At 41.8% G+C, this 26882-nt stretch overlaps 4 protein-coding genes and 1 long non-coding RNA gene across 7 annotated transcripts; 2 read left to right on the top strand and 3 right to left on the bottom strand.

Moving 5' to 3' along the window:
* Positions 1-209: 209 nt before the first annotated feature.
* Positions 210-11631, bottom strand: tdrd9 (tudor domain containing 9). Its single transcript, XM_049739791.2, has 35 exons — positions 11292-11631; positions 8273-8337; positions 8093-8157; positions 7671-7892; positions 7141-7263; positions 6984-7064; positions 6748-6912; positions 6566-6669; positions 6358-6477; positions 6129-6213; positions 5998-6055; positions 5794-5898; positions 5631-5728; positions 5429-5560; positions 5192-5354; positions 5027-5090; positions 4844-4907; positions 4706-4750; positions 4534-4587; positions 4312-4428; positions 4103-4210; positions 3798-3898; positions 3545-3715; positions 3291-3402; positions 2999-3214; positions 2632-2721; positions 2300-2557; positions 2022-2189; positions 1760-1830; positions 1573-1682; positions 1375-1468; positions 1029-1167; positions 787-905; positions 636-708; positions 210-536 (listed from the first exon to the last, which is right to left on the bottom strand). The coding sequence occupies exons 1-35, from the start codon at positions 11417-11419 to the stop codon at positions 438-440; spliced, it is 3987 nt and encodes a 1328-aa protein (XP_049595748.1). The 5' UTR covers positions 11420-11631; the 3' UTR covers positions 210-437.
* On the top strand, positions 8688-13060 carry rd3l (RD3 like). The gene is made up of 3 exons (XM_049739797.2): positions 8688-8831; positions 9253-9561; positions 10186-13060. The coding sequence occupies exons 2-3, from the start codon at positions 9266-9268 to the stop codon at positions 10538-10540; spliced, it is 651 nt and encodes a 216-aa protein (XP_049595754.1). The 5' UTR covers positions 8688-8831; positions 9253-9265; the 3' UTR covers positions 10541-13060.
* kif15 (kinesin family member 15) lies at positions 11767-19850 on the bottom strand. The gene is made up of 35 exons (XM_049739789.1): positions 19684-19850; positions 19480-19510; positions 19201-19387; positions 19046-19122; positions 18804-18841; positions 18647-18738; positions 18382-18558; positions 18096-18305; positions 17792-17917; positions 17539-17661; positions 17307-17457; positions 17142-17233; positions 16847-17056; positions 16601-16778; positions 16386-16527; positions 16018-16159; positions 15743-15910; positions 15544-15672; positions 15346-15451; positions 15102-15267; positions 14869-15019; positions 14700-14785; positions 14542-14620; positions 14279-14365; positions 14092-14196; positions 13893-14015; positions 13676-13822; positions 13506-13598; positions 13254-13418; positions 12794-12888; positions 12655-12721; positions 12545-12582; positions 12318-12450; positions 12082-12213; positions 11767-11990 (listed from the first exon to the last, which is right to left on the bottom strand). Exons 1-35 carry the CDS (start codon positions 19700-19702, stop codon positions 11928-11930), a joined length of 4128 nt encoding a protein of 1375 aa, XP_049595746.1. The 5' UTR covers positions 19703-19850; the 3' UTR covers positions 11767-11927.
* A 298-nt stretch (positions 19851-20148) lies between these two features.
* On the top strand, positions 20149-25673 carry tacc3 (transforming, acidic coiled-coil containing protein 3). Of its 3 annotated transcripts, none has more exons than XM_049739761.1 (17): positions 20149-20172; positions 21276-21444; positions 21526-21653; positions 21734-21780; positions 21917-22907; positions 22985-23039; positions 23178-23313; positions 23451-23509; positions 23599-23732; positions 23815-23857; positions 23939-24064; positions 24170-24237; positions 24311-24354; positions 24436-24596; positions 24675-24781; positions 24870-24990; positions 25107-25673. In XM_049739761.1, the coding sequence occupies exons 2-17, from the start codon at positions 21277-21279 to the stop codon at positions 25170-25172; spliced, it is 2454 nt and encodes an 817-aa protein (XP_049595718.1). In that variant the 5' UTR covers positions 20149-20172; position 21276; the 3' UTR covers positions 25173-25673. The 3 variants fall into 3 exon arrangements, with proteins under 3 accessions (XP_049595718.1, XP_049595719.1, XP_049595717.1); XM_049739762.2 differs by lacking the exon at positions 20149-20172 and adding an exon at positions 20371-20535 and having other exon boundaries at positions 21538-21653; XM_049739760.2 differs by lacking the exon at positions 20149-20172 and adding an exon at positions 20371-20535.
* Positions 22404-24056, bottom strand: LOC125980525 (uncharacterized). Its single transcript, XR_007485662.2, has 2 exons — positions 23918-24056; positions 22404-23755 (listed from the first exon to the last, which is right to left on the bottom strand). It is a non-coding gene; the product is annotated as an uncharacterized lncRNA (long non-coding RNA).
* Positions 25674-26882: the final 1209 nt, after the last annotated feature.

The following is a 26882-nucleotide window of genomic DNA, read 5'->3' as shown; positions in this document are numbered from 1 at the left end:
TATCTGCCAATATAATTGCATATTAACAATATACAGGGAATCGATAGGTTTAGATATTTCATATATAGGGCTCTGGATGCAAACAAATTATCCAAGGTAATGAACAAAAACACCACTCACCTTACATTACTGTGTGCCTGTGTTCATGCTCCCGAGTGTGTATGGTGAAAAGCAGGATCACAGCGCTTAAGAAGGATTGGCAAATGTCATCTGCTGGAACAAATTATTTTTATTGTCTCACTGCCGAGGAACTGTTTGAACAAGAAAACAATTTATCTCAACGTTAAACCTACGGAGAGATATGTTCAACGAACATGTACAAACCAATAATTTTTTTTTTTTCCCTACAGCTTCACAGTCCTGCTGGTAAACAAGTCTTGAACTACGACTAAAATTGAAATAAAATATAAAAAAGAAAAATGTGCAAATGCAGCACATCAGTTGTTGAGGAGAAGTGGAGGATGCAGCTCAAAGAGAACTCCTCTTGTTTGTCCCGTTCTGACCTCAGCTACATCAATTTTGAGTGACGGATCAACCTGTTGAAACAAAGCACACAAGGTACGGAAACTGCAGCATACCACAACATACTCAATAATCCATCTCAGAAGATAAATTGATAAAAGTGGCCATCATACCTGGTTCCATTTCCCTGCTTTTTTAAAGTAGACTGGAGTGACAACTTCCCTCGGAGGTGACTTGGTGAACAATCTGAATAAAATGGTAACCAATGTCTGTTCTCATCCTACAAATAAAATTCTGACAAATGTGCAGGAGTGTGGTTAGGACCTAATGAGACGTTCACGACATTCCTCCTGGAACTGCCCTATCTTGTCGGACGGTAAGTGCACGTTGCCACCCGGCCCTTCACACGCCAGGTGATTGATTGCCATTCGCAAAGCATTTATCTGAAGACACCCGAGCGACAAACGAGTCAAATAGTTGAAAAAGCAAACACTGCGGAAAGTCTCCATAGTTATGTGATTGTTTTTGAATGAATTTAATATATTAAAAAATAGCTTTGCCATTACCTCAGTGATGTCGTCGATATCAAACTTCACATCAAAGGCCAATTCAATGTCATGGTCGGGCAGGATGGCTTTTTTTGTTTTGTTGTTCCAGCCCAGACCACAGAGTGCGCCGGTGTAGCGAGTCCTCTCTTCATCAGTGCTAAAAAAGGAAACGGAAAGAAACTGAAATGAGTACAGTAAATCCCTCTCCATCGAGGCTACTAGCTTCACGGTCCTGTTAATTCACAGATATTTCTTATATGGTTAAAAGCTCCTATGTGGTACTGAATCTTGTCTATTCTGGGTATAATTCTATTAATAATCCTATTCTATTTTATTGCTACAGTTATGTTCATGTGAAACTGACCGTAACTCCATGATAGGGGTGAACAGCATGGTAAGAATGGCGGGTAGTCCAGGGATGTCTGGCATGAGGGAGGTGTCTCCTGGCGAAATGCTACCTGCAACACAACATTGTAATACCTTTCTTAAACACTAGATGGGGCACAAGACGTGTTATAAAGCCCAAACTGAATTTTGAGGCATGCTTTGAGTTCCCTGGCACCTGAGGTTTTGATGAACACGCTCCCAGCAACCAGCATTCTCTGGTGCTTGTGGTGAGGATTTTCATTCAGAACTATACTGTTGATGCTGGAATGTTCGATGGTCACAGTGCTGGGAAAAAGACACAGCTCGTTATTTAGCAGAGGCAATAACTGCTGGACTTGTGCTGTCGGGCATGAGAAGCTTACTTAATGTTCTTATTGTGGAACATGGAGTGGAATTGGCATTTGTAAGGACTGCTTGGTCCATGCAGACGAACCTAGGGGAAAAACAATATGTGTTGATACATATTTGTTGCAGTGATTCAGTAGCCTCAAAATCTACTCATCGCTGTGCCGGTGACTGGCCATTGCCTGAGCCCTGAATGTGTAAATTGTACATGAAAAATAATAGTTCTTATTTTTTATTTTTTTTTTAGATCTTGGGTTGAGCCCCCTACTTTTATTTTACCTTTGTCCTGGAATAAGGCGGGCAGCTCTTGGAAAAGCGAGAGAGAAGGCAGTCTATGAGCTGCTTGTCATCTTTCTGGCGATCTTTCCAGGAACTGCTGTTAGCATTACGGACATACATGCCAGTTTCGATGTCTTCGTACATAGAAACCAGCACCTCATGGTTTTGCTGCAAGGCAAAAAAAACCATTCATGATGGAAAAAACAGCATCTGAAAACATTTATTGGATCTACAACTACAGGAATCCAACATGCAAGTTGTTGGATCCCCTCTGTTACCTTAGAGTCAAAGCTTTCTTCAGCACGAACAGCGTGGCCTCCCTCCACAAAGATGTCGACTATGCTTTTGTTTGTGGTACCAGAGCTGATGAGAAGCTGCACACGCATCACGTCGTGGAGGACTGAGTACAGCGACACAACCACACAGTGGTCTTTCACCAGCGCTATGAATTGATCACGGGCATGGCTGCTCCACTGGTTGCCGTATATGATGGACTCTGGTGACGGACGCATTTCAATCACTTGGAACTCCTGAGCCTGAGAAAAGGAGAAGAGTATTTGTCTTTTTGTTAATTGACAAGTTGGAAAGTGAGAAGTTGAGTGATAAGTACCTGGAAGGGCTGACCCTGGAGGTCAGATGGGAGCTCCCTCAGAGTGTTGCACGGGACAGACAGTATGTTACCAAAGTCCAAGAAGAACACCTGAAGAAGAAAAGCATTCTTTGCTTGGCTGTGCTTTCATGTTGAACTTGGAAAGTAATGAGTTGAGCATGATGGATTAGCATGACCACAACCTTGAGACGGCAAGGACTGTAAAAGTGTGATGATTGATGAGGCGAGCCATAAATCTATCTTTACACCACCTATGCATATTAAGATGACTGAGAGTGGAGTGGACTTATACCTGCTGATTTTGCCATGCTACTCATTCACCGCCTGGTCCAAAACATTATTGTGAGAAAATGTCATCCGCACCCACCTCCACTGTGTTTCCACAAATGTGCTGGATCTTGGCCCGATAGTAGAGGCTCTGGTCGTTTACCTCAGCGTAAGGCGCCAGGCAAATGAAATTAGGATAGAGCGACCCAGTCACAGGCTCAAGAGTGCGCTTGTTGATCTCTCCTGTCAATTGTCGTTGCTTCTCCAAACTAGCTTCCTCTGCCTGGAATCCCCAGAAATGACCCACATCCACCACCTGCAGCAAACAAATGGCCGTATTGAGACAACCCCAATGTGGGTGAAATATCAGGATGGGGGAAAAAAATGCAGACCTTTGTGACGTTCACCATGAAACAGAGGCTGGCTGGCAGTTTGTCTGGGTCAAGGGTGCTGCTCACCACTCCCACTGGAAGGACTGATTGGCTCTGTAAGTCAACTTTCACCCTATACACAGAAAGCATGTCTGTGTTATCGTGCCGTCACTTACACAAAACGCGTGTTCTAAAACCGCCTAACATGCATCATCTCAATTCTTTCAAAACAAATTCTCAAGGTTATTTCTTGAAACACTTGAACAGAGCTATACCGTGCGTATTTCAAATGAGTTATTTGTCTGTTCCCGACAGAGGCTTCGATATTCTCTATGGGGTAGACAGAAAGCTCCAGGGCAGTTTTCTGCTGGGCCAGGAGGAGGGAGAGCCACACCTCAGGCAGGGTTGCAGAGTCCTGTAATGTCTTGTAGAATTCTACATATGCTCTGTGCACACAAATAAACACAAATTGTGATCAGTGGTATTAAAAAATATATATATTTATTTATTTATTTATTAATTCCTTACCTGGAGCACTCAAAGGCAATGGCTTTGACTTGTCCACATTGGCGGAACAGGGCGAGCAGCTGCTTGTAGTAAAGGAAACTGTAGGGTGGGAGGCTTCTCACCTGGGCATGACATATTCATGTTTATGTAATGTACATTGAGCCAATTTAAGATTTGCTCTATCAATGAGGCGACAACTGATGCAAGAACATTGACTGGTCAACATGTTCTTATATTAGTCTAAATTCTGAGGTGACTTCCCCTGAAAGAGAAAAATGTGATCATTCTGGACCTGAACAGTAAGAAAACAATATTTGAGGACATACCATCACTGTCGTTTTGGGGTTTAAGCCACACAACTCTCTGGAAGCTAAATCATCATCAATGTCCCCCTGCACAAAGTAGTTGGGGTAGTAGGCACCAGCAATGACGACCTGCAAAAGAAATGATGACTTGTAACTATTTTTATTTTATTATTAGCATAAAATTGCTAGCGGGAAAATAAGTCCTCGAAGCAATCAAGTTCACGACAAACCTGAAGAATAAACTTCTGTGTGTGCATGCTGGTGTAGTCAGAGGGCCGGGTGTTTTCCGGTACATGCATGTTGAACTCTTTCACACGTTCTTTCAGTTCTGAATAAAGCTCTGCAACCTAGATAGAGGACAAAGGGAGACTGGTTGATATTGTTGCAACTTGCAACTTGTTTCATCAGAGGGGAGACACTCGGATGAGGACTGAATCCTTTTAAAAAGGTACCTCTCGGATCCTCTTGATCTGGATGAAGTTCTTTCTTCCCCAAATCAGTGCATCCTGAGGATAGAAGATAATCACACAGTAGGGTTGTTAACCGTTTTAAAAGTCTGCTTAGGTGGCATCGGTTAAAATAAATAGATCAACATGTCAGTTCATGTTAGGTTCTTCGCTGCACCTTCAGCTCCCTCATCTGTCCTTTCTCTTTGAAGGAGTTCCATGCCTAACAATTGAGAGGGAAGGAGAAAACAGCAGCCTTGAGCAAATCCCTTAAAATTTACAAAATGTTTTGATGTTTTTGACATATTAGCATTACCTTAAAGGTGTTGACAAATGCTATGGAATCACTTTGGCTTCCTTGGGCAAAAGCCAGCTTGCTCCTAGAATGCAAATAGTCAGATGCCAGAATATTAATTTCAAGTGAAATTCAGGCTTCATCTGTGGCGAAGTGACCTATGTAATAGATGTCAAATTTCTGCCTGATCTAGATGTGACTCACCTTTGGCCAGCAACTTGCTGCATTGAAGGTATGGCAAAGAAAGTCTTCATAGAGCTGCAAGCAGCTGAGAATGGAAGTGCTGGTTAGCATAGTTGGTGTAAAAAGCACACTTTATTTGGATATGTGATGCCTTTAATACTATATTAAAGATGTGGACATGCTGACCTATGATGAGACACTCATCTAAACAACCGAAGATGTGACCGAGGACAATCATCTTGCCAAGGTATATGTCCACAGGTAATTGGGCCAGCACTCGGCCCAGGAATGTCAGCTCCCCATCTCCATTTAGACATTTACCATCCTGTTTAGCAGACAGGGCCCCCATCTGCAGAGCAAAAAAGAACAATGTAGTCATGACTGCGTTAGTGGTTTATTAGCATAGCAATTTAGGCTAGCTACCTCTTTCAGTTGGAGCGCTGTCCTCGTAATCTCCTTGAGGTTGGGGGGAGAGGGAGCTGTTGAAAGGAGGGATCGAGGGTCTCCCATGTCCAGCAGCTTCACCTTCAGCAATATTTTGGACAGCGGGGCAATCTGAGAGGGCACAAAAGGATGAACACCATAGGGACACCATGACCGATTTTTAAGTAGAGCAGCTACAGACCAGCATTTGAGGGATCATGTAGTCTGGGATTTCATTCTTCCAGAAGTTTTTGCTGACGAGGCGGTAGCAATAGCCCTTGGAAACTCGACCCGCCCTTCCTGGAAGAGAAGAAGATGAGAGTTATATCACATACTTTACCGTATTTAAAATATTTGTGCTGTACCTCTACGTTGGTTGCAGTTGGTCTTTGACGCCCATGTGAGACACAGAGACTGATAATTGGTTTCTTTGTCACAAACCAACTGACGCGCCAAGCAGAAATCAATAACTGCACAAAAAGGAAAAAAATGATCAAAACGCATCTTGGATTAAAAGAAATACTTTGTAATACTTCCTTGAAGTGTTTACGAAAAAGAAGATAGCCAACCATATTTGACATCAGGCACAGTCACTGAACTTTCTGCAATGTTGGTTGAAAGGATGACCTGCAAATGTCAGGACAACATTAGACTAGTGAACTAACAAAAAAAAAAATAATGAAGCATGAAAGAATTTTACCTTCCTGTATCCTGGCACGGGAGCCAGGAAGACACCAAATTGCTCCTCCATTGTCACAGTGGAGTGAAGGGCAAAAACCTGCAACCTAAAATCACAAGGGCGTCAAAGCTTCTTAAATAGGGATAAAGAGACAAAGATTCGCTGCATGCTATAGTCTAACTCTAAAAAGTGTAAAACATGAAATGAAGTACAAAATAATTCATTTGGTAATTAAAAAAAAAAAAAAGACCTCTTATGGACTAGCGTGGTCAGGGCTTCTTGCATATGTCTTATCTCGAACAATCCGGGGAGGAAAACAAGGACACTGCCTCTCTCTGCAAAACTTACAGTGCCTTCCATCTCTGCATCACTGTAAACACACAAGCAGACAGACTCCACCTCTTGGTCCAAATACAGGGCTATCAAACTACTGTTTTACTTCTACGAAGACTCTTCACCTGGCAGCCTCGCTCTCCATCTTGTCAAATCTCTCAATGAGGCAGATGGCGACATGGTACATCTCAGGTGAAATATAGGGCTCATCCAAACATGCCGAATTCAGCTGGGCAAAAGAAAGATGACAACGTGATGAAAAAAATTTCCAAGGAAAGCATCAGCAGTATTTCACGATGTCCCGTACATTAGTTGGCCACAAGTCCTGCAGGTCATCCAGGTAAAAGTCCTCAATGACGTAAGGTGTCCCCTCCACTTCAAACACATAAGCTGAGCTCATTTTTCCACCAACAGGGGTGCTGAAGTACTCTGCAAATTGTTTGCAGTTGAAGGTGGCTGACATGAGGATTATCTGGGACAAAATGGCGACTGTTAAGGACACCTCCATAACCTTTTGGAAAGAATTCCACGGATTTGATTTACCTTCACATAACGGGAGTTGGTGTTAAGAAGTCTTCTCACGATCAGCAAGACAAAGTCCATGTCGTTAGTGCGCTCGTGAACCTTAAGCAAGAGTTGTTTATTTGTCCAAATGACTCAAAGATTGTGATCATTTCAATTTGGATATGTTGATATGCACCTCATCAATGAAAATATGAGTGTACTCTGTGAGGGTTTTGGCAGCAACCAGTTTTTCCAGCAGCACTCCTGTTGTCACATAGAGCAGTCGGGTGTGCTCAGTAGCTGTCTTCTCCAGTCCAACCTAAAATGAAGATATAAAATCGCAATCACTATTTATTAATTGGGTCATCTTCAACTATGTCCATCCGATTTGTGCCTCACACGACAAACGCTGCCCAACGTGATGCACAGAGAGGAAGCATTTGTGCTCTACACACAAAGGGCGGACGGAAACAAAAAATGCGACTTGAGAACAAATCCACAGCCGCAGGGGAATACTTTTTAGAAGAGAGCTTTCCATTCAAGGAGAGCATTACTTGAACTAAACAAGGATGGAATGGAGGCTAAACTCCTTCAAGCAAAATGGAATCTTTTGGCGACGTGCACAAACTCAACATTAATGTCTTGAGATAGCGACAAGGCTTTTGACTGCGTGCCTTAATTTTTCAAAGATGCACCTAAAAAATTAAAATATATCTATACACCAACCTGATATCCAACCAGACTACCACAGGTGCATTTTCTCTCAGAGGCGACCCATCTCGCAATACTGGTGGCGGCGAGTTTGCGTGGTTGCGTGACGATAATGTTGCAAGAGGCATTTTTGTCATTGTAGTGGTCCAGAATGTACTGTGGCAGCTGCGTGGTCTTGCCACTGCCTGTGGCTCCTCGAATAATCACGACAGAGTTGTTTTCTATGAGAGAAATCAGCTGGAAAGGGGACACACAAGCATGCACACATGGGACTTCATGAGTGTGAATTTAAAAAGAGCAAATTGATCATTTGATAAATGCCAGGCCAAAGTGGCAAGTGCAGAACAAAACATGGGAATTTAAAATGAAGAGGCTAAAAACTCCAAACGTGAATGAGGTCACCCAAAGCTCTGAAGAAAATGGACTCTACAGTTTACCTCCTGTTTGCTTTTGGCGATGGGGAAGCTGGGCTGGTAGTAGCTCGCAAGTGGCGGATAGGTTTCTAAGGATACGGAAAGTAAAGCATGGCGTTGTTTATTGCTTATGATGAAAAGAAAAAAAAAAAAGGAATATTTTATTATGTGAAGTTACAACCGGATAGAACTTTTCATACTCACTTGGGCGGACATCTTTTGTCTTGTTCGCACTTTTCAGCTTGTCGTCATCTGGAACCGTTTCTGGACTGGTGGGAAACATTTGGAAGAATTTACAGATATGAAAAAGCTCATGGATCATTTCTTGAATAAGAAATTATAAAGCATCATTCACTAGACAAGAATTTAAATGCCATTTAATGTTCCATTTAATGCTCCAACGCACTGTTGGGGTCATGACATTTGGGGAGTGACACTGAATCAAGCAAGCTCATTTGGCATTTAGCCAAAATGGATCTCACACCGACTGCTCCAATCTACTGTACACTAAACATAACATCATTTATTTCAGCTCCCCTCCTCTTTGCTTTGGTCAGCGCTGTAGCCTTTGCCCTCCCTTGCCACTGGCAAGGGGCGGTACAAACCCTGATGGTACCACAGCAAGCACACATCACAGATTCGCCCTCTTTCTTTCCTCACTGATGCACAAAGCAGCTGAACTCGGATTATACTGGACAAGCAAAAGATGTAAAGTTCAAAGTCTGTTTTGAAGCGTCCCTTGACTATTCTGTCTGCGTTTAAGGTAGGTTGGAAGTCACGCTGTCGCTATAGAATAATCCATTATTATTTCCATTAAAAGGATATAATTTTATTTTCTATTCAAAAAGAGCAACCTTTATGATAGTGATTCAGAGATTGTTTTCCAAAGTAAAATCAGATGTCTGCTTATGAGTATGCTTGCATGGACGATTGAAATCTGAGAATAATTACTGCTGAGAGGCTGAAATCAGAGGACTGTTTTAAGTCGGGGAAGTTAAGTTTAAGTAAACAATGGCTCTAAATAATTTAGGGATTATCAAAATAATTGTGATAGTTTAGTTGCCAATTATCTGATTCGTTTTGACATGTTTACTTTGAAGTGATTGACACTCAAGGTAGTCTAGACAATAGAACGCTGCTGTTGTTGTTACAAATGACATCACAGGCCAATACTTGTGTTTCAGGGCTTTCCTTGCTATGCCACTCTTTAGCTGGCCCAAATGGTCCCGTAATACAACCACACAAGCTGAAACGTCATCACCGAGATGCCCTGTGGACCGACCAAGCAACGACTTGATCCGGGAGCTTTTATGGCACATGCAGGGGCGCGAGTGCACGGCCAGTATGCTGGACCCGGAGCACAGCGCTGTGGATCAGCCATGTTTCCAGAGGTGCCCTAGGTGGAGGACCCTCATCCCCAAATCAGAGATTGAGCAACTGGAACTACTGATTGCCGGCATCCCTCCCATCCACGCTGCAGCGGTGCTCTCCAGGTGCCATGGTCTCAGAGCCTCACATTAACATGCTGTCAGCAGCATGTAGCTGCTTCGCCATCAAAATGCTGCCTGACAGCAGGCGAAGCCCGCACGAGCCGAAGGGGGGGAGGAAGGCAGGGCAGGCTGCCAACAAAGCCATTGCGTGTTAATGTCACACTATCAGGTCATGTGAACAAGAAGGGAAGGTGAAGAATTGCCTTAAAGGCATCATGAGAAGAGATTCACAGCCTTTGGAAGAACAATTAGATCTACAACAATGCTTGGCTTAACTTTATAAAGACCCCTAATAAAAACCGGTTGCATCTTGGCAGTAAAACTAAATTTTGTTTCAAAATATTTTTTTGATACACCCCTAATTTCAAGACAATTGTCTTTTTACATTTACGCTACAGATGTAACACCCAATGCAAAAAAACAAATAATTTTCATAAAACTACTCGGTTTATGTACAGCAGAAAAACTCATTCACATGGCATTTGCATTTATTCAATACAAATCAAACTTTAATGGAATTACATTTAGCAAGGCATTAACCATCTTCAAATCTGTCTAGCAAAACTATGATTGACTGAGACAACTTGAAATGTCCCTAACTACTTGTTTGGTTGTGCGATTCCACAGGTTTAGTGAGGTGCTTGCAGGCAGCAAAGTGATGCCATGGGAGCTAGTCACCGTCTTCAAGCTGGTGCTGAGAGACATCGATCAAAGGAAATGTGGCGAAGCTCAAAGAGTCTCAGGGAAAGCCAAGCAACTCCAAACAACAGGGTTTTGGACAAACCCCAACAATTTGGAGCAGCAAGTTGCCAAAGCCAGCAGTAATGATGGAAAGTTGAGGGAGGAGATCCCAACTGTGTCTGGATATGTGGACAGAGCCATGCGCCATACCAGCTGGTTCAGAGCAAAAAGGGAGTGGGAACTTCCATATTTCTATCCAGTTCCCATGAGGCCAGCAGTCAAGGAATCAATTAATTTATAAAGTATCTCTTCTAGGTAAATCTTTTAATAGGTACTAGGTACTCTTAATATGACATATACATGTTCAGTAAACCCTCACCAATTCGCAAATCATAATTTCTGAAACTTTCTATGGTTGATAAATTATACTCTTGTCCAGGGGTCACCAAGGCTGGTCCTCAAGGGCACCAATCCAGCCTGTTTTTAGCCCTACTACAACATAAATTAAAATGTGCAGCTCATCAGCAAGCTCTATTAAGCCTGATATCCATCCAGATTATTTTTTATTTTATTTTTTTTAATCAGATGTGTTGCAGTGGGGATGCATATAAAACAGGCTGGATTGGCGCCCTTGAGGACTAGATTTGGTGGCTCCTGTTCTAGTCTAAAACATGCACCAATACATTTGTAAAATTTCAGGTTAGGGGCCAAAATAATAGATATTAATATAATTTTATATATATTAAATTAATTTTAAAAAAGGCTACACCCTACGTACACAAGTTTCCTTTATCTTTAGCGCAAATACAAATAACCGAACATCATAGTCAAAATAGCAATCAAAATAGCTGTATTCGTCAATAACAACATTCAAACCAGAAGAAACAATAATGTCTTCCTACATTAGTCTATTGTGTAAGGATTATATTTTTTAATAATTCGTTTGCGACATAAATTCCGCAAAAACTAAACTCGCGCAAGTGCGAGTGAGGGCTAACAGGCTAGCTAGGGCGGTCAAATGTTACTTTTCAATACTTAAAAATAATTCTTACCTCGTCTCTTTCGACGACGTCTCGGACGATTTCTTTTCGACGACGTTTTCTGTGATGTTGATGTTGGCAAACGAGGACTTGGTGGTGAACCAGTTGGAAATTTGCTCGGCCGTGAATACGTTCGACATGGTGCGGCTTGTTGACGGTTAGTCGTGTGCTGGTCAAGTGCAATTGCTCACTGTGGGCGTTTAGCTTGAGGGAGCTTCAAAAGGCGAAAATGGTGGACCGCATTTTCTGCTGGATTTTCTTTAGCAACTGTGTGGAAAAGCACCTCACAACATATTTAGCGGAGTTTTAAAAGTTTAATTATTTGGATTTCATGCAACGTTTGACAATATGTAAATATTTAAAAGAACGCATTTCTCCTTTAAATGACACCGACATGTGTTTTCTTTCTTCTTTCTTTGTCTCGTTGGGAAATCAATTTTAAATTCAGGAATGATTCTATAAAATACTAACAAAGAAAACAAGCAAATTAAATAGTTTTATGTTTTATTTCATTTTTAACGTGTATAATGCCCAAATGATGTCAAAGTTACTATCAATTTGGCAAAAATCTAAAACGTAAAAAAAATATTTTAAAAAAAGATTTGAAAACTGTCCACTGAAAATTGTTACAGTCATGTATTGGCAACATCACAGCAAAGGTCCATTGTTGTCTTGCATTAAGCTCAACTCTGATCGAAGCTTTTCGTTTTCCTTTGAGAATACACACGCACAAAAAAAAAAAAATATCAACAAGAATATCTACCTTAAATGAATAATAACCAAGACTAGAAATGATAGTTACCGCCTGTAGTCTGGTGTTGTCCTTCTTTAACTTGACCAAGTATTCAATCCTCTGTTTGTGGTTCTTGTGTCCCACCAGTTTTCCATTCTCCTCAGACAGCTGAACATTCTGTTTACGGAGAACCTCATTCTCCTGGAAGAGGAGTCAATTTCATTCATCAAAACATTAATTGTGTGCTAAATATTTACATATTATTTGAATCAAGAAAATACATAAATCACTGTGGGGGCTCTGACCTTGAGGAGCTTGTCCTCATCCTGTACTCTTTGGCTCAGCTCTCTCAGTTCAAGGCAGCGGTTTCTCAGTTCTGCGGTCAGCTCCTGGACACAATTCTGAGACTGGGCCAACATGGAATCCTGGGCTTGCATCCTAAGCAATAGAAGTAATAATCTTGATCAATATGAAGTACATATAAAGGAGTTAAAACATGGTTAAACAAAAAGCAGAGATAGGGGGGTCTTACTTTTTTTGCGTGTCAGAAAGCCTTTGCATCACTTTATCCTGTACGAGACAAAAACAGGAACAATGATGACGTCGAAAAACGTTCAAATCAAGAGGAAGAAGAATACAAACCTTCTTTTCTCGTTCTTCTTGCAGCTCTTTAAGAAGAGACTGCTTGATGCCATCAATGAGCTCCTCACTGAAAGTTGTAGAGTAAAACATTATTAACGTTCCTCAGCGTCTGTGTCCTATAAGGATGAATCAACTCAACCTGTTTGCATTTCCGCCCTGAGGTTTTTTGGTATAGAACTGGTCGAGCAAGCCCTGAATCTCCATCCGGACCACCTCTTTTTCAGTCAGCTGGTTCTGAGGACAAAGAAAACCCATTATTAATCAATTATATTGTATATTATATATAAGTGAGCAGCCTATTTTTGAAGATGTTTTGTTTTTTACTTTTGGTAAACTGTTGATAGTTGTGACGCGAATTGAGTGCACTGCCACCATACAGTGTTGATATCGCTTTTTTATTTATTGGTTGGAAAAAAATGTTTGCGAATTTTTAATTTATTTATTTTGAGCTCGCTTTCATACTGTTACTGCTGCAATATCGAGGATTTGGACAATTTCAAAATAGAAAAGGTCTAAACAATTCCCCAAATATTTATTGATAAATTTAATTAGTTGTTAATTAATCCTCTTGAATCCAAATAAACCTCTACTGTGCATACCTTGAGCCGTTGGATCTCCTCATTCTTGGCAGCTCTTTCAGCATTAAGCTCAGCCAAGAGAATCTCCATGGTCATCATCGAGGACCGTCGATTCTCCAGTTCCCTCTCCTGGCTCTCGAGAATCTGGGTCAGGTCCCGGTTAAAGCTTCCCGGGGTGCTGGGGGTCTAGAATTGACAAAAAAAAAAAGGGCACGTTACAATAAAGCCATTAGGCCATGCAAAAGGAGAGAACGTTCAAGAAACAACTGTTACCTTTGGTATTGCTTTGGGAGTGCAAGTTGACTCGCCATGTTTGAGAACTTCATTTCTTATTGTTTTTTCCACAGCTCCCTGCTGCTGTTGCACCTGGGCCGCCACACAGTTAGATTGGATTAAGTGATTAACATTATCATTATTATTACTCTTCTCTTCTTGACAATTACCTTCTGCTGGAGATTCTGGATCACAATGTCTTTCTGAGCGGCTTGCTCTTGAGCAGCTTGAAGGACGTTGTTGTGCTCATCTAAAACTTTTGCAAGTCTTTCGACCTCCTCATTTGCGTAAGCGATTTCGTCCTGCAGTACTTCGACCTGTCACATGCGGACGTACACACTTTGTTTTTGTGACACATGATAGGAATGGTGTCAGATTTTTGCTTACCTCAATTTTACTAGATGCTTGACTTCTCTCTAAGGATTCTTTCAGTTCTGTGATTTCTGCTTGCATCTTGGTATTTTGCTCTGCGACGTCTTTCCGTTCCGAGCAGGCAGCGTTGCACTTAGCCTGGAGAAGATGGGGTCAATTTAAATTTTGACTCAAACGTAGAAGGTGAAATAAAATTAGGTTTCAAGTACTGTACAGTGATATCGCTGATGTCTCCTGACAGATGTGCAATGCTTTGTTCCTTATGATTAAGCTCACTGCGGAGGTCTCTGGTTTGGTTGATCAGATCCAGGACGACATCCTGACAAAACCAAAAGAGATTTAGACAGGCGGTAGAAAAATTGGAAACGTCTAAAAAAGGACAGTCATTTCCCGGGGCCTACTTTGTCCTGTTCAACCTTCTGCTCCAGGCCTTTTATGGTTTCATCGGCAGTGCGCAGCTTTTGCTCAAGATGATCAAGTTTGATGACCTTGGAAATGACAAGGACACAGTCAAATATACAATGAAAGCTCCTTCAGCTCATTGAGCATCAAAATTATTGTTGTTTTGCATTGTCTTTGGCTTTTTGTGACTTTCAATTCAACTGAGGTCATGGAACAGATTGTGTGAGAATTAAGGAGACATGAGAATACAAAATGGACTGACCTGCTGATGGATTTGAACAGTCAGGTCTGAGACTTGCTTGCTCAGTCGTGTGTTCTCCTCAGCCGTTGCATTAAGTTCTCTGAAAGTATACCAGAAAACTTTTAATTTTATTTTTTTTTTACTGATAACAATTGAATAAAGACAATCATAGAACTTACTTCGATGTATTTTCTCTGTTCTCGCTTAACTGGTAGGTCAGGGTGCTCGTGTGCTCTTGCTCTGTTTCCAGAGAATTGTTTAATTCCTATGGCAGAGGAAAAAAACAAAACCACAATGAGACCTTTTTCAGAATTGAGTTTAGGAAAAGATGGTTACAAGTTTACTGACGGCAATATGAGCTCTCAGTTTGCTGATCTCCTGCTGCCCATCCTGCATCTGCTGTCTCACTAGATCAGCCTCAAACTTTGCCTCGGCTTGTAGCTGCTCAAAAGAATCCCGCAGAGTGCGGTGCTGCTCTAGAAGCTGCTCCCAATCCAGCCTGAAACGATAACGTCGCTCAAGCGATATTGTTGGGCAACAGTGACGTTTCAACACAGCAAAACGGACCAACGGCTCCTTACTGGACTTTGTCGAGTTGGAGCTGCGTGGTGATCAGACTGCTGGAGAGCTGGCTCGCCTCTTTCTGCTGTATACTTTGCTTGTCGCTTAGCTCCGCCTTCACAGCGGCCAGCTCCTTGTCAGACGAGTGAAGCACCAACCTCAGGTCCTGAATCTCACTTCTCAATACTGAAAATGGAAAAACACGACTTCACTCACCATCTGGGGGAAAAATAGTTTTGAAAACATTCGGAAGAGAAACGGCACCTTCTGCAGTTTCCTGTTCACGCTGATACTTCTGTTGAAGGCTGGTGATGGTCTCCTGGAGTTTGAGATGATCGCTGTTCTTGCTAGCGCGCTCAGCTGACAGTTGCTGCATCAGGATAAAAGTAGGCCACATTATTTTTAATGGGATAAATTGGCTCCGAAATAATGTTGTATCCAAAACTATGAGGAAATCCTCACCTCCTCCTTTTGGCCACACTCCTGTGACATGACGTGAATCTGCTCCTCGAGTTTTACAATTTGCTGCACCAGCTTGCTGTTTTTGAGCTCCTCCTCTCCCAGCTGGGACCGAACTTGACTCGCTTGCTCCTGAGAAATCACAAAAAAATATCGTGAATTTGACAATACACATTCAAGTGCACGCGACAATTTTGATTACCTGCACTTGACGCAATTCTTCAGTCAAGGCCATCTCAGTCGTTTCCGAACGGGGTGACTCGGCCAAACGATCATCAACATTGTTGATGCTACCATTCAAGTGTTCTGGGCTGGACAGTGGTACGAGACAGGAGCGCAAGTTGTATGCTTTGGTGGGTGTTGTCAGAATCTGATGTTTGAAGAAGGAAGACTCAGCAGTAGTATACAAAATAAATTGTAGTGGCAGAAGACATTCAATTATTTTGGTCCATAAAACTGAAAAGATCCAAACTTCACCTTTAAAGTTTCAACATGAATTCTGTTCATTTCGGAGACTTCTTGTTTTTTGTAGGCATTTGTGGCTTCCAAGATGTTCTCCAGATGCCTGTTGGACTTCTCAAGGTAGCGTTTGTCCGACTCCAACTGAGACATCTGCTTCCTTGAAAACACGCACCCGAAAAAAAAATCCACATTCACATTTCTTATACATCCAACCATTTTCGTTGCATCCAAAGTTTCTTCACACTCCACTCTGCCAACTTATTTGCTGCAGGGCTTTGTGTGCCTCCAACTCTCATTACAGTCATCTAACAGTTGACTTTCTATACAGCATTATTTTAAAAAATGCTTGAATACATGTTTATGTAGTAAAATTTCCATCTTACTTAGTGATGTCCTTGTACTCCTCAAAAGCGTGCAAAACTGCTGTGAGGTCAGATTGTTTCTGAAGCATCTGAGCTTTCAGCTTCTCCACTGCAGCTGTACCAAGCGCATTTGTAGCCAAGGAAGTTGAAGCACCGGCTAGAGCTGTGAAGCAGCAAGCGATTTGTCACAAAGACTCGGAAATACGCTCTGGTCAATATTTACGGTCACAACTTACTTTCGGCGTTCTTCTCCGCCTCAACGGCCCTTTGGAAATCTTCTTCAAGCTCTTGCGCAACTTGTGCTGCTTCCTCTTCAGCTTTCATCACGGACTCAAGGGAGCGAAGCTGACGATTCTCCTCTCTGAGGCTGTAGTTCTCTGCTGCATAGCGAGTCATCTTGGGGTGATGTTCAATCTTGAAGGCACGGAACAATAGATAGATGTGAAATAGGGTAGTAGTTGGGACAAAAGAAAAAGTTCTACCTGCTCTCGTAATATACTAATCTCTTCTTTTAGCTGGTCAATGAGAGCCTGCGACTCCACATCTGCAAGCATGCCACATTCCGCCTTGAGTTTTTTCTCCAGGCGACTGATATGATCCTCCCGGAACTTGATGATCAGCCGACTGGAGTGGATGAACTTGTCCTTCTGAGTCCAGGCCTGCTCCAGCTGAGATGCCTTTTTCAGCAGAACCTGCCGTGCACAGTTACACAAATACAGTAAAACCGCGGCTCATGTGAAAAGTAGATTTTGCTTAAAAACAGAAAATGTGCCGTGCCGTCTTCTCTTCCTCTCCTTTCTTCCACAAACGAACAGCAGCCATGAACTTAGCTTTGTACAAGGAGACAAGTTCGGTATGCGTGGACAGCTCTGGTGAGACAAGAACATTTGTTGACAAAACACCTGAAAGAAAGTTATGAATTGCATTCCGCACAAGTTTTACTTGAGATGGGGAGCCCTGGTCCTCCTGGCGCTACATCTTTTCCAAAATCCACTTGCTGAGACGAGAGAGCCTGCACAAGCTGCTCCTTCAGTTTCTTCAGCTCAGCCTGCAGCTGTCTCACATTTCCTTGCGTGTCTTCATTGACGATAGCCTGTAATAAAAAATAAAATAAACATAATACTATAATGTTAAATTGACCCTGGCCTGATCTGATCTTTTTAAGCAGCCATACCTTGTTCTTGATCAGCTTTGCTCTCTGGGCAAACTGTAACGTGGATAATGTCTCACCAAAACATTTGGATCCAGGGTGAACATTGGCTATGATGTAAGTCTTTGCGTTTCCTCCAAGAGAGTCCTGAAATGTCAGAAAGTCTTCAATGCTATTTTCATGTGATGATGATGACACTCTGTTGCTTGAAGTGTATTACTAAGGCTCTTTTGCAATAATTGGTCCTTAACCGTATTTTACCTCTCAAGTGACTCACCCGTAGCAGGAAGGTTAGTTTGGAATCTCTATAACAAATATGGCGGTTCTTCCCATTGGACACGTCGACCAAAGCCATGATCACTTGACCAAGGCACATGAGGGAGCGATTGATACTGCTGGCCTCCTGCAAGAGAGGAAGAGTACAAAGCAATGATCGGTTAAAACAGCGGATCCTAATCACAGAGACGTGGACGGGTTCAAGTCCATTTGCTTTTGATACCATGAGCTTTGCAAAAATTAGATTGGCGAATTAAGAGACGATTGGTAATAACACAGACAATCTAGACAATAAAAATCTTCACCTTGAGCCTGGAGCCTTCGGTGTGTGTGTCTCTCTGCCTCTCCGAACCAGCCAGATCAACCAGGTTCAGCTGAGACATTCGAATGTTCACCACCTCATTGATGGATTCCTTGGACTCCAGAGTCATGGTGAACACAGCATGAGATCTGGAAGATTCGCGGTTCATGGACGTGGAGGCCACTCTGCGATTACGCCAGCCACGAGACAACACCTACAAGTCATACATCACAATAACCTTACACGGAAACAATTAAAAGCTTGTTTTACATCGGATTACAAATTTCTACCTGGTACGCTTCGGCAGCAGAGCTGACAAACTTCTCCACCGCCCCCTCTACAAACACACCCTTCTTTATGTTCTCTCTGACAAAGAGGCTGGCGGAGGCCGTGTCCAGGAGGTCAAAGATTTGTTCATTGTAAATCTCGATGAATGAACATTTGCAAAGAAAGGTTTTGGACCGAGACTGAAAGGGAAGAATGATTGTTTATACATAATAAACTAACATCTGTACTTCATTGTCATAGTGATGAAGTGGTGCCGCACAACATTACCACTTCTCTGTTGATGAGAAAGAACAGGTACTCGAAACTGCGAGGAATAACACCCCGAAGTTCATCTGTAAAGTTGTCCAACTCAGAGGGTCCTAGTAGCGTAATATAATGGCTTTATTACTATTTCTACAACAGCAGATTTAACCTGAATTCTTACCTAGCATTGTGAACGTTTTTCCTGATCCTGTTTGGCCGCTGCAGAAGAAATAGAACAGTTAATGAGCATCACTCGTCATCAAGTGAGAAACTCAACAAAGTTAATGTTTAGTTATTAGCCTATTTCTGAAATGTGCCAGTGGGCAGCATTTCTGCTCAATTTACATAATAATCACCCACATGTTGCCCTGATGTGATATGCAAAGATCCAGAGCCACTTCCAACTGACGTTTGTCAACTTACTAGGCAAAAATGGTTCCATTGTATCCATTCATGCAAGACTCCACAATATTCTTGGCCACAGAAGAGAAAACGGAGTCCTGTTGAAGAATGACAAGGGGTTCTTTTCGCAAATACAGTCCAGTATGGGGACAGTAACAACAAAAACTACCGCAAACCTGTGATGTGTCCATGTCAGCAACATGATCGTAAGTGAAGGTTCTCGGCTCCGGTTTGGCAAGCAGACGTAAGGTGTTTGGTGAGGTGACTTTGAGACACAAGCTCTGATCGCCATCCGTGGTTAGTCCCGTGCCCTTGGTGAGAGGTCGTACTCGGACGAAGACTTTGATTGAATCGCTGTCACCACTGGAGGACCACAATTTAACATTGATGTTGGCTGCTCTTGTATACCACTTTTGGAAAATATGTTTTTTGCGATTATATTTTTGATTCATTACCTGCCAGCAAACTGGTTTAAATCGCCACATCCTGAAAACAAACGCACAGTAATTGTTCTTGCATAACGCTCACAATAAAAGTTAACAAATTACATTTTTACGACACCGATCGCACAATGAAGTAATTTTACGACAAAGAGAAATGTGTCAGTCGTTTAACTTTAAACTCTCCATTCGGTTCATATCAGACGTATCATTCATTACCCTTTCCCATTAAATTCATTGTTGACGGTCTTGAACAATCCGCTGTTATGAGGAAAAGTCCAAATTCTTCATAGTTTGTCGGATTAAATGGGGGCCGACTTTGTTTAGTATCAAATTTGGCGGGTGACTCTCTTGGTTTTCCTGCTTTTCTTCTTCGTTGATTATTTAACTGAAGCTACTCTCCGTATCGTTGCGTGCTGCCACCCTCTGGATTGTATATAAAAAAATCGTTCTGGGAAAAAGTGCGTTCTGCAATAAAATATAAATAATTTATCAAGTTTCAATACATTAAATAAATCCCTACGGAGGTAAAATTGATGGGTTTATTAATATTAATTTATATTATAACTTCCATGTAATGAATTTAAATATATATATAAATATACAAGTCTTTTTAGACGCATTTGTATTTTGAGGATGTGGTATGGAAGATTTGCAGATTGCTGGAGTTAAAGCAGAAAATGAGAAGGACTGGAAGACAAAACGCTGGTAAATGCATGCATTTTATTGTTAAGTCGAATTTTACAAAAATATAAACACATTTTAAAGTGGTTTTAAAACACAAAAAGGAAAATAAAAACATATATTTGACAGACTAATCACATTCGTTTTGTAGTATAAATTCGTATCCTTTGGCGTGAATGTGTCATGAAGCGCCTTTTCCGGGTTTTACGTGATTGGCTACTTTGAATCTTCCCAAAGATCTTACTGGTCCGTTTTAAGGCATTTCAAATCCAAAGCGATTTCAGCACAGTAAACGGGAAGGTTTTCCGATTCTACGCCATTGTGTCTTTTTGCTCTCTGGAGTTAACTTTTTTGTCATTACAGTATTTAACTTTCGTGGTGGAACAGGTTTGTGAGTTATTTCATTTACTAATTAATTGCTTGTATCGTGTATCGGGACGGAGTAACGAAAAAGTTGTTCCAATGGACTGTGCTGCAGCCGTTAATTTAAATGTGACAATAAACGAACGCGAGCGTTACAAATTCAAATTAGCTCTTAAAATAGCGTTTTGACGTTTTATCGCTTTTCACGCTTTGTACAACCCAGCAATCGGATTTTCTCCGCGTCTTAGCGTGCTTTGACTACAATAAAGTGAAACGACACAAGTGCCCAAATTTCGTCGAATGACAAAGGAGTATATTTCGGTCTCAGATGATGACCAATTTACGTTGTTTTTGTTATTTTTTGTCGGTGACACAATGTAAAAATTCGACAGGATTTAACTCGTGGGGATGTCACGTGGCCTCTTGAGTTTCTTTTTTTTTTTTTTGGGAGGGGGTATAATATTGGACAGATGGGAACAGCCCAACTTCAAAATTTATTTTTTTCCAATACCGTATACAATTGAATACTTAGTGACAATGTTCAGATTATCAGTTGCCTTTTTAGCCTTTTCTCACTGCCATTTTATTTACAAATGTCTATTTTTACAACAAGATGTCACCTTCTCAAGTCGAGCGTCTGAATCATCCTCATTTTGGTACAAACTCAGAAAAGTTCCTTATCATCTGTATGCAGCTTTACCAAAGACGCCCTCCCCTTGGTGTTTTTGAGGTAGACAACTAACCGTGTTTCTCTGTGTACACAGAATGAGCTCTGTTGAGGAGAATGATGAGAACTGTGGCATCTACCCCAAAGGAGGGAAGCTCAGCAGCACAAAAGAAGATATTTTCGAGCTAGACCAGCTGACCGGGAGGCCATCCATCTTGCGTCAGACGGAGAACCTCCCCAGCAAGACGGTGCCCAAGGGCGCAAAGGTGCCTGATCATGCCAACACCGTGGCCTTTTCTTCAGTCTTTTAGTTGATATCCGTAAATCAATCTTTGTTTGATGTTTAGGTTTGTTTCCAGACTCCGCGAAGAGACCCGCTCACCAAGAGGATTCTATCTCCTGCAAAGTCAGTCCAAATGACAAGTGTGGATGAGTGTACAAAAGCACTCGAGTCCTTAAATTTGGACATGACAATGTATGTACAGTCACTTGGTTACAAAGAGTCTATGGCATAATGAACCATTTTAAACTTGTTGGGTTTTTTTTTCCATCTAGAACTCAGCCATCAGAGATATTAAAGCAACCAGATGGTCCTGCACAAGGTAGTTTTCCTGCCTATTCGCAGAAACTATGCTCTATTTGTTGTCGCTGTTTTTAACCACCTTTCAGGCCAATTTGGTTGAATTCCAAATCCAAAAGTAGTTAATGTACTCTATCCTGTTCTTTGTTTTGCCACAGAACAGTCTTCCTATCCCGATGATGACATCCCAATACAAAGCAAAGGAGTCTATCAGTTGGACTTTAACAACCTGGACAGCATGAACCCTTTTGGGGGTTCTAATAAGATGGTTCTCTCACCCACGAAGCCTCCATCTGAGAAGTCTGTTCCCAAACAGCCGGACGATATGTGTGAGGAGCCCACCAACAAGTCCGATTTGGCGCTGGATGAAACGCTTCCCTTCACATGCTCGGTGGAGAACTCCCTCATCAACGCCTCCGCTGAAGTCAGCTCGGCAGACAGCAGCGTTGTCACAGTGGTGAAGGTTCCTGTCGTGGAACAAGAGACATGCAGCGCCACACCTGACAAAGTCCCCGCTGGGACACCCCCCAGAGACGATGAAAACAAACCTTCAGATGGTTTTGTGGAAGATGAGCCCCTGCTGGCAAAAGGAACCTACAAGATTGATTTTGAAAGTATTGACATGATGGATCCTTTTAAAACCGGGGGCTCCAAAATCCAGAATTCCCCTGTCCTGTCGAGGAAGGCACTTGAAAGTAAACCACCCATTGAGGTGGCCCCGATAATGGCTGCTGATGAAGAGGTGCCTGTTCAAGCTGATAAAAAGCTCATCGCCAACACTGATTCGGAGCGCCCGACGGCAGCCCCGCCCACCAAGCACGGTCCATGCAAACTAGAGTTCAACTTTGACGACGACGATGTCAAAGGGAAACGCCCGCCCAAGAGGTTTGCCGCAAAACCACGTGGTCACAAGCCCAAAGAGGAGAAGCCTTTGTCCGACAGCAAAGCGCCAGTAGATGACGTGGACAAGTCGGCGGCCGGCAATGTTGCAGATGCGATTTCCCCCAAAAGCTTATACTCGATTGACTTTGAAAAGATGGACGACCCTAATTTTAACCCTTTTGGCACAAAGTCCAACATCGGCAACTCTCCCGGGAGCAGTCCGCACACCAGCCCTCGGCGCAACACTACACATAAAACAGTTGCTCAGTACGTCAACACTGAACACAATCTGAATGCAGCTTTGCTTTGTCGTTAACCTGGAAATATGCTACTTTGTTTTGTAGGGCTGGTGAGAGCATGGTCATAGATCAAGCCAACACTGAAGTGCTGCAGGAGCAGGTACCGGGATTATTTTATTTCTTTTGATCCTTTATAAATTGATTCTTTCCAGCACTGTAATTACAATACATGGTCTCTACTGGCCAGCAGTGTAAAGAAGCTTCTTTTTTTTTTTTTTTTTTTTTTATTCACTGACAGAAAGCTGAGGAGACTGTTTGTGACAAAGACCAGGGTTCACCTCCCAAAGCTGAAAAGCCTTCCAACGATTTAGCCGAAAAACAACCGCAGACTAACTTGCCGGAGTTCACTGAGATGTTTGTGCCTGGGACTGAGTGTAAGTACATGGAATTTTGTCACTTTTTATTTATTTATTTTTTTATCATCCCTACTCCTGACAAGTTTTATTTTCACAGTGGCCAAAATAAACCGTTTTATTTCAAGACTGCAGATTTATTTGTTATTCCTCCCTAGTCATGTCCAACAACTTTGAGGGACAAATCGACTACCTTGAACAGTTTGGCTCAAGCAGGGTGAGTGATTTAGTACTTTTTGTGAGCGTTGATACACAACCTGGAGCCTTTTTTTTTTTTTTGGTCTAAATATGGATTTTGTATACAAGTTCAAGGAGTCTGCACTGCGCAAACAGTCCTTGTACCTTAAGTTCGACCCCCTGCTGAGGGAAAGCCCGAAGAAGATTGGAGGAGCCCCTGGCTTTCCACTACAAGCGCCTCACACCGCTTCTCTTCTTTCTCGGTATGACTGTATGCGTGCACCTCCTGGAAAGCAAATAATCAAAAAGCAAATCTCAACGGTTATATTTCTCTGTCCAATTTAGGGTTGAACCTCTACCAGTGGCTGAAAAGTCTGCCAAAACTCCTGTAAGCATTGGATACAATTTTCCCGGGGTTGATTGGGGGGACATGACGTCAAATGTTTACCATGTTTTTGTTGTCCCGCAGACTCCCCAAATCCTCGAGAGCCTCGTCCCAGCTTTCAGGCAGCCTGCAAGCTCAGAGGACATCATTGATGTGCTCAAGTACAGTCAGAAAGACATGGACGCAGCCATTGCTAAAATGCAGGCCGAGGTATGACCTGCTGGAGCACAGGAGCATTTTTTTTTTCTTTAGCGTGTACTTCGTACTTGAAAGTACATATAGTCAGTGTGGTTAATTGTTGTCTATGTTTTACAGGCCAAGGAAAACGAAGACCAAATGTGTGCAAAGTACAACCAGTTACAAAGCGATGGTCAAGAAATGAGGTGTGGCAACAGTACTTTTTTTTAAATATATATGTTCACAACACATCAGCTGACATTCCCCCCTTTCCAACAGGAAAATAATTGCAGAATTTGAACTCATGATTGCAAAAATGATGGGTGAGTTTTTAAAAAAAAAAATAATAATAATAATTATCAAGCGTTATACCTCAGATGTAAGATTATGTGGTTGTTGTTCAGCGGACCGAGAGAAGGAGCGCCAGGCTTCGCAAACCAAGCTGGACGAGGTCCTGCTTGAGAAGGAGCAGGTGTCCAGTGACCTCAACGCCATGGAGAGATCCCTCTCGGACCTTCTTAGACGACTGGAAAAGTACAAAGAGATCATTGAGGGGTTCAAAAAGGCAAGAACCGCCTCAGTTGAATGAAATGAAGAACTGGGTTAATGCAATTCAATATTTGACAAATCATGTTCCCCCCAGAATGAAGAAACCCTGAAAGCTTGTTCTCAGGACTACATGGTTAGGATCAAGCAGGACGAGAAGCGCTACCAGACCCTCAAAGCTCACGCCGAGGAGAAAATTAGCCAGTAAAAAAAAAAAAAAAAAGCTTGCCCACTTGTTACAAATTTGCCCATATGAAGCTTTCTTCGCTCACATTGCTGTCATCTCCAATAGAGCCAACGAGGAAATCGCTGAAGTGAGAGCCAAGAACAAGGCGGAGGTTTCGGCACTGCAAGTCCAGCTGCGGCGTGAGCAGTTGAAGGTACAATCGCTGGAGAAGAACCTGGATCAGAAGGTGAATAGAATATACAGGCTGGCCCCGAATTCAACAATATGCAACACTTATCACCGATAAGCTATTTTTTAGAACTTGCCTGCAGGTGACCCTCAAGTTGCTTTTCAATGTTATAGGTGAAGGAGTTTGAAGAGCTGACCAAACTCTGTGATGAGCTCATCAGCAACGTCCAGAAGGGCTGAATGAGCCCACTCCCTGTACATATTCAATTGTAGTATGTTTTCTCTTTAATGTTGTTCTCGTCATTGTCATTCTCTTGTTAATGTTTGTCTGTTTTTACTGTTAAATATGATTAAAGATTTAATTGTACAGTGTGCTGAGGTTTAACGCTGTCGTGTAGAGATGCAATTAGAGGACCAGACATGTACCTGTATACAAATGTTTTCTTCATGTATGAGGTTTAATTTAGGTTAACCCTGCTACAATTGGACCCCCCCCCCCCCCTCCCTTTACTGACTGTTGGGCTGCAAGTTGCCTCCACGTTGGGAGTTATTTTTGAATAGTTTTTTTTTTTCCATTGTAAAGAGATAAAATACTTTTGCAATACACAGTATAGTTTGTGTCAAAAATTTGCAGTGACATGTTGAGCATTTAAAAGTTATGTCTACTTGAAAAACTTGCCTTGTGTATACAAGATGAATGAGAAAGAAATACTGTAATGATAATAAAATAATGCAATTTAACAGGTGTGCATCTTTTTCTTTTTAAATCTGGATATGATTTGATGCATATCTCAGTAGATTGGGTGTGATATGATTCAAGGACGCTCCATTTAAAATGTTTAGTTTGGTTAAAATTGAGCTTTCAATTGAAATTGTTTTTTATCACATTGTGTTTCACACAATATAGTTTATTGATGGCTTATTTATAGATCACATCAAATTCAAACTACATTAGTTTTCTTTAATGCGAATTTAAAAAAAACTAAAATTGCCAACACTTGGTCGACGACAATTTCATGTAATTTAATGTCAACGTTTTAGTGTACCTGCAGTTTGCCACACAAACCACTAGATGGCAGTATATACGCACTTTTGTCAAGTTTTAGCAATAATGACTCATGTAAAATTCTACATTAGATATTTTCTAATCTTTAAGTGACGTGTGCATTTTTTAATCTTTTATCTTATATCAGGTGTCTTAATCTATCCTATTTCATATTAGGATATATTATTACATTTAATAGTATAATACATTACATTCAACACGTTTTAGTGTACTTGCAGTTTCCCACACAAACCACTAGACGGCAGTATAAACGCATTCTTCTTTGATTTGGTCAACTTTTCGCAATGTTGACTCGTAAAATTCTACATTAGATTGTGTTTTATCTTTAACAGTGACGTGTGCATTTATTTATTTATTTATTTATTTAATCCATCCTATTTCTTACCATGGTCCAATTGTCTCATTTCAGGGGCGTGTCTGTGTGATACACAGACAGCCCTCATCATGCCCCTTGAACTGCTGGGCCATATACTGTACACACCCCATTAAAGACCCAATTATTTGCTTACATGCATTTAAAATTTCGTTTCAAAACAATCTTTGAACACACCTGTGGGGAGCCAAACCCTTGTCACCACTGTCCTTGTGGTCATGGTGTAACCATCTGGACAAAAGTGAAGCTCTACCAGTCGACAATGTAGCCCTTCTTCCCGGACTCATCGCACTTCACTCCCACAGTGGGACAATGCTCTTCCGAAACGCTGAAAGGAAATCTTAGCTCCAAAGGGAACATTAGAGTCGCCAAAATGAGAAAAGGCCGCTGGTCGTCTGGTGCTGGCTAAGCAGGACCTGTCACTCACCTGGATAAAAAAGAATGATACAAGAAGACAAGTAAGTCCATTATCCCTGGGCTCACTTCATTCAGGTCATTTGCCCAACACTAC

Source organism: Syngnathus scovelli, chromosome 14 (assembly GCF_024217435.2).
Source record: "Syngnathus scovelli strain Florida chromosome 14, RoL_Ssco_1.2, whole genome shotgun sequence".
Lineage (NCBI taxonomy): Eukaryota > Metazoa > Chordata > Actinopteri > Syngnathiformes > Syngnathidae > Syngnathus > Syngnathus scovelli.
This window is presented reverse-complemented; position numbering and strand designations above follow the sequence as displayed.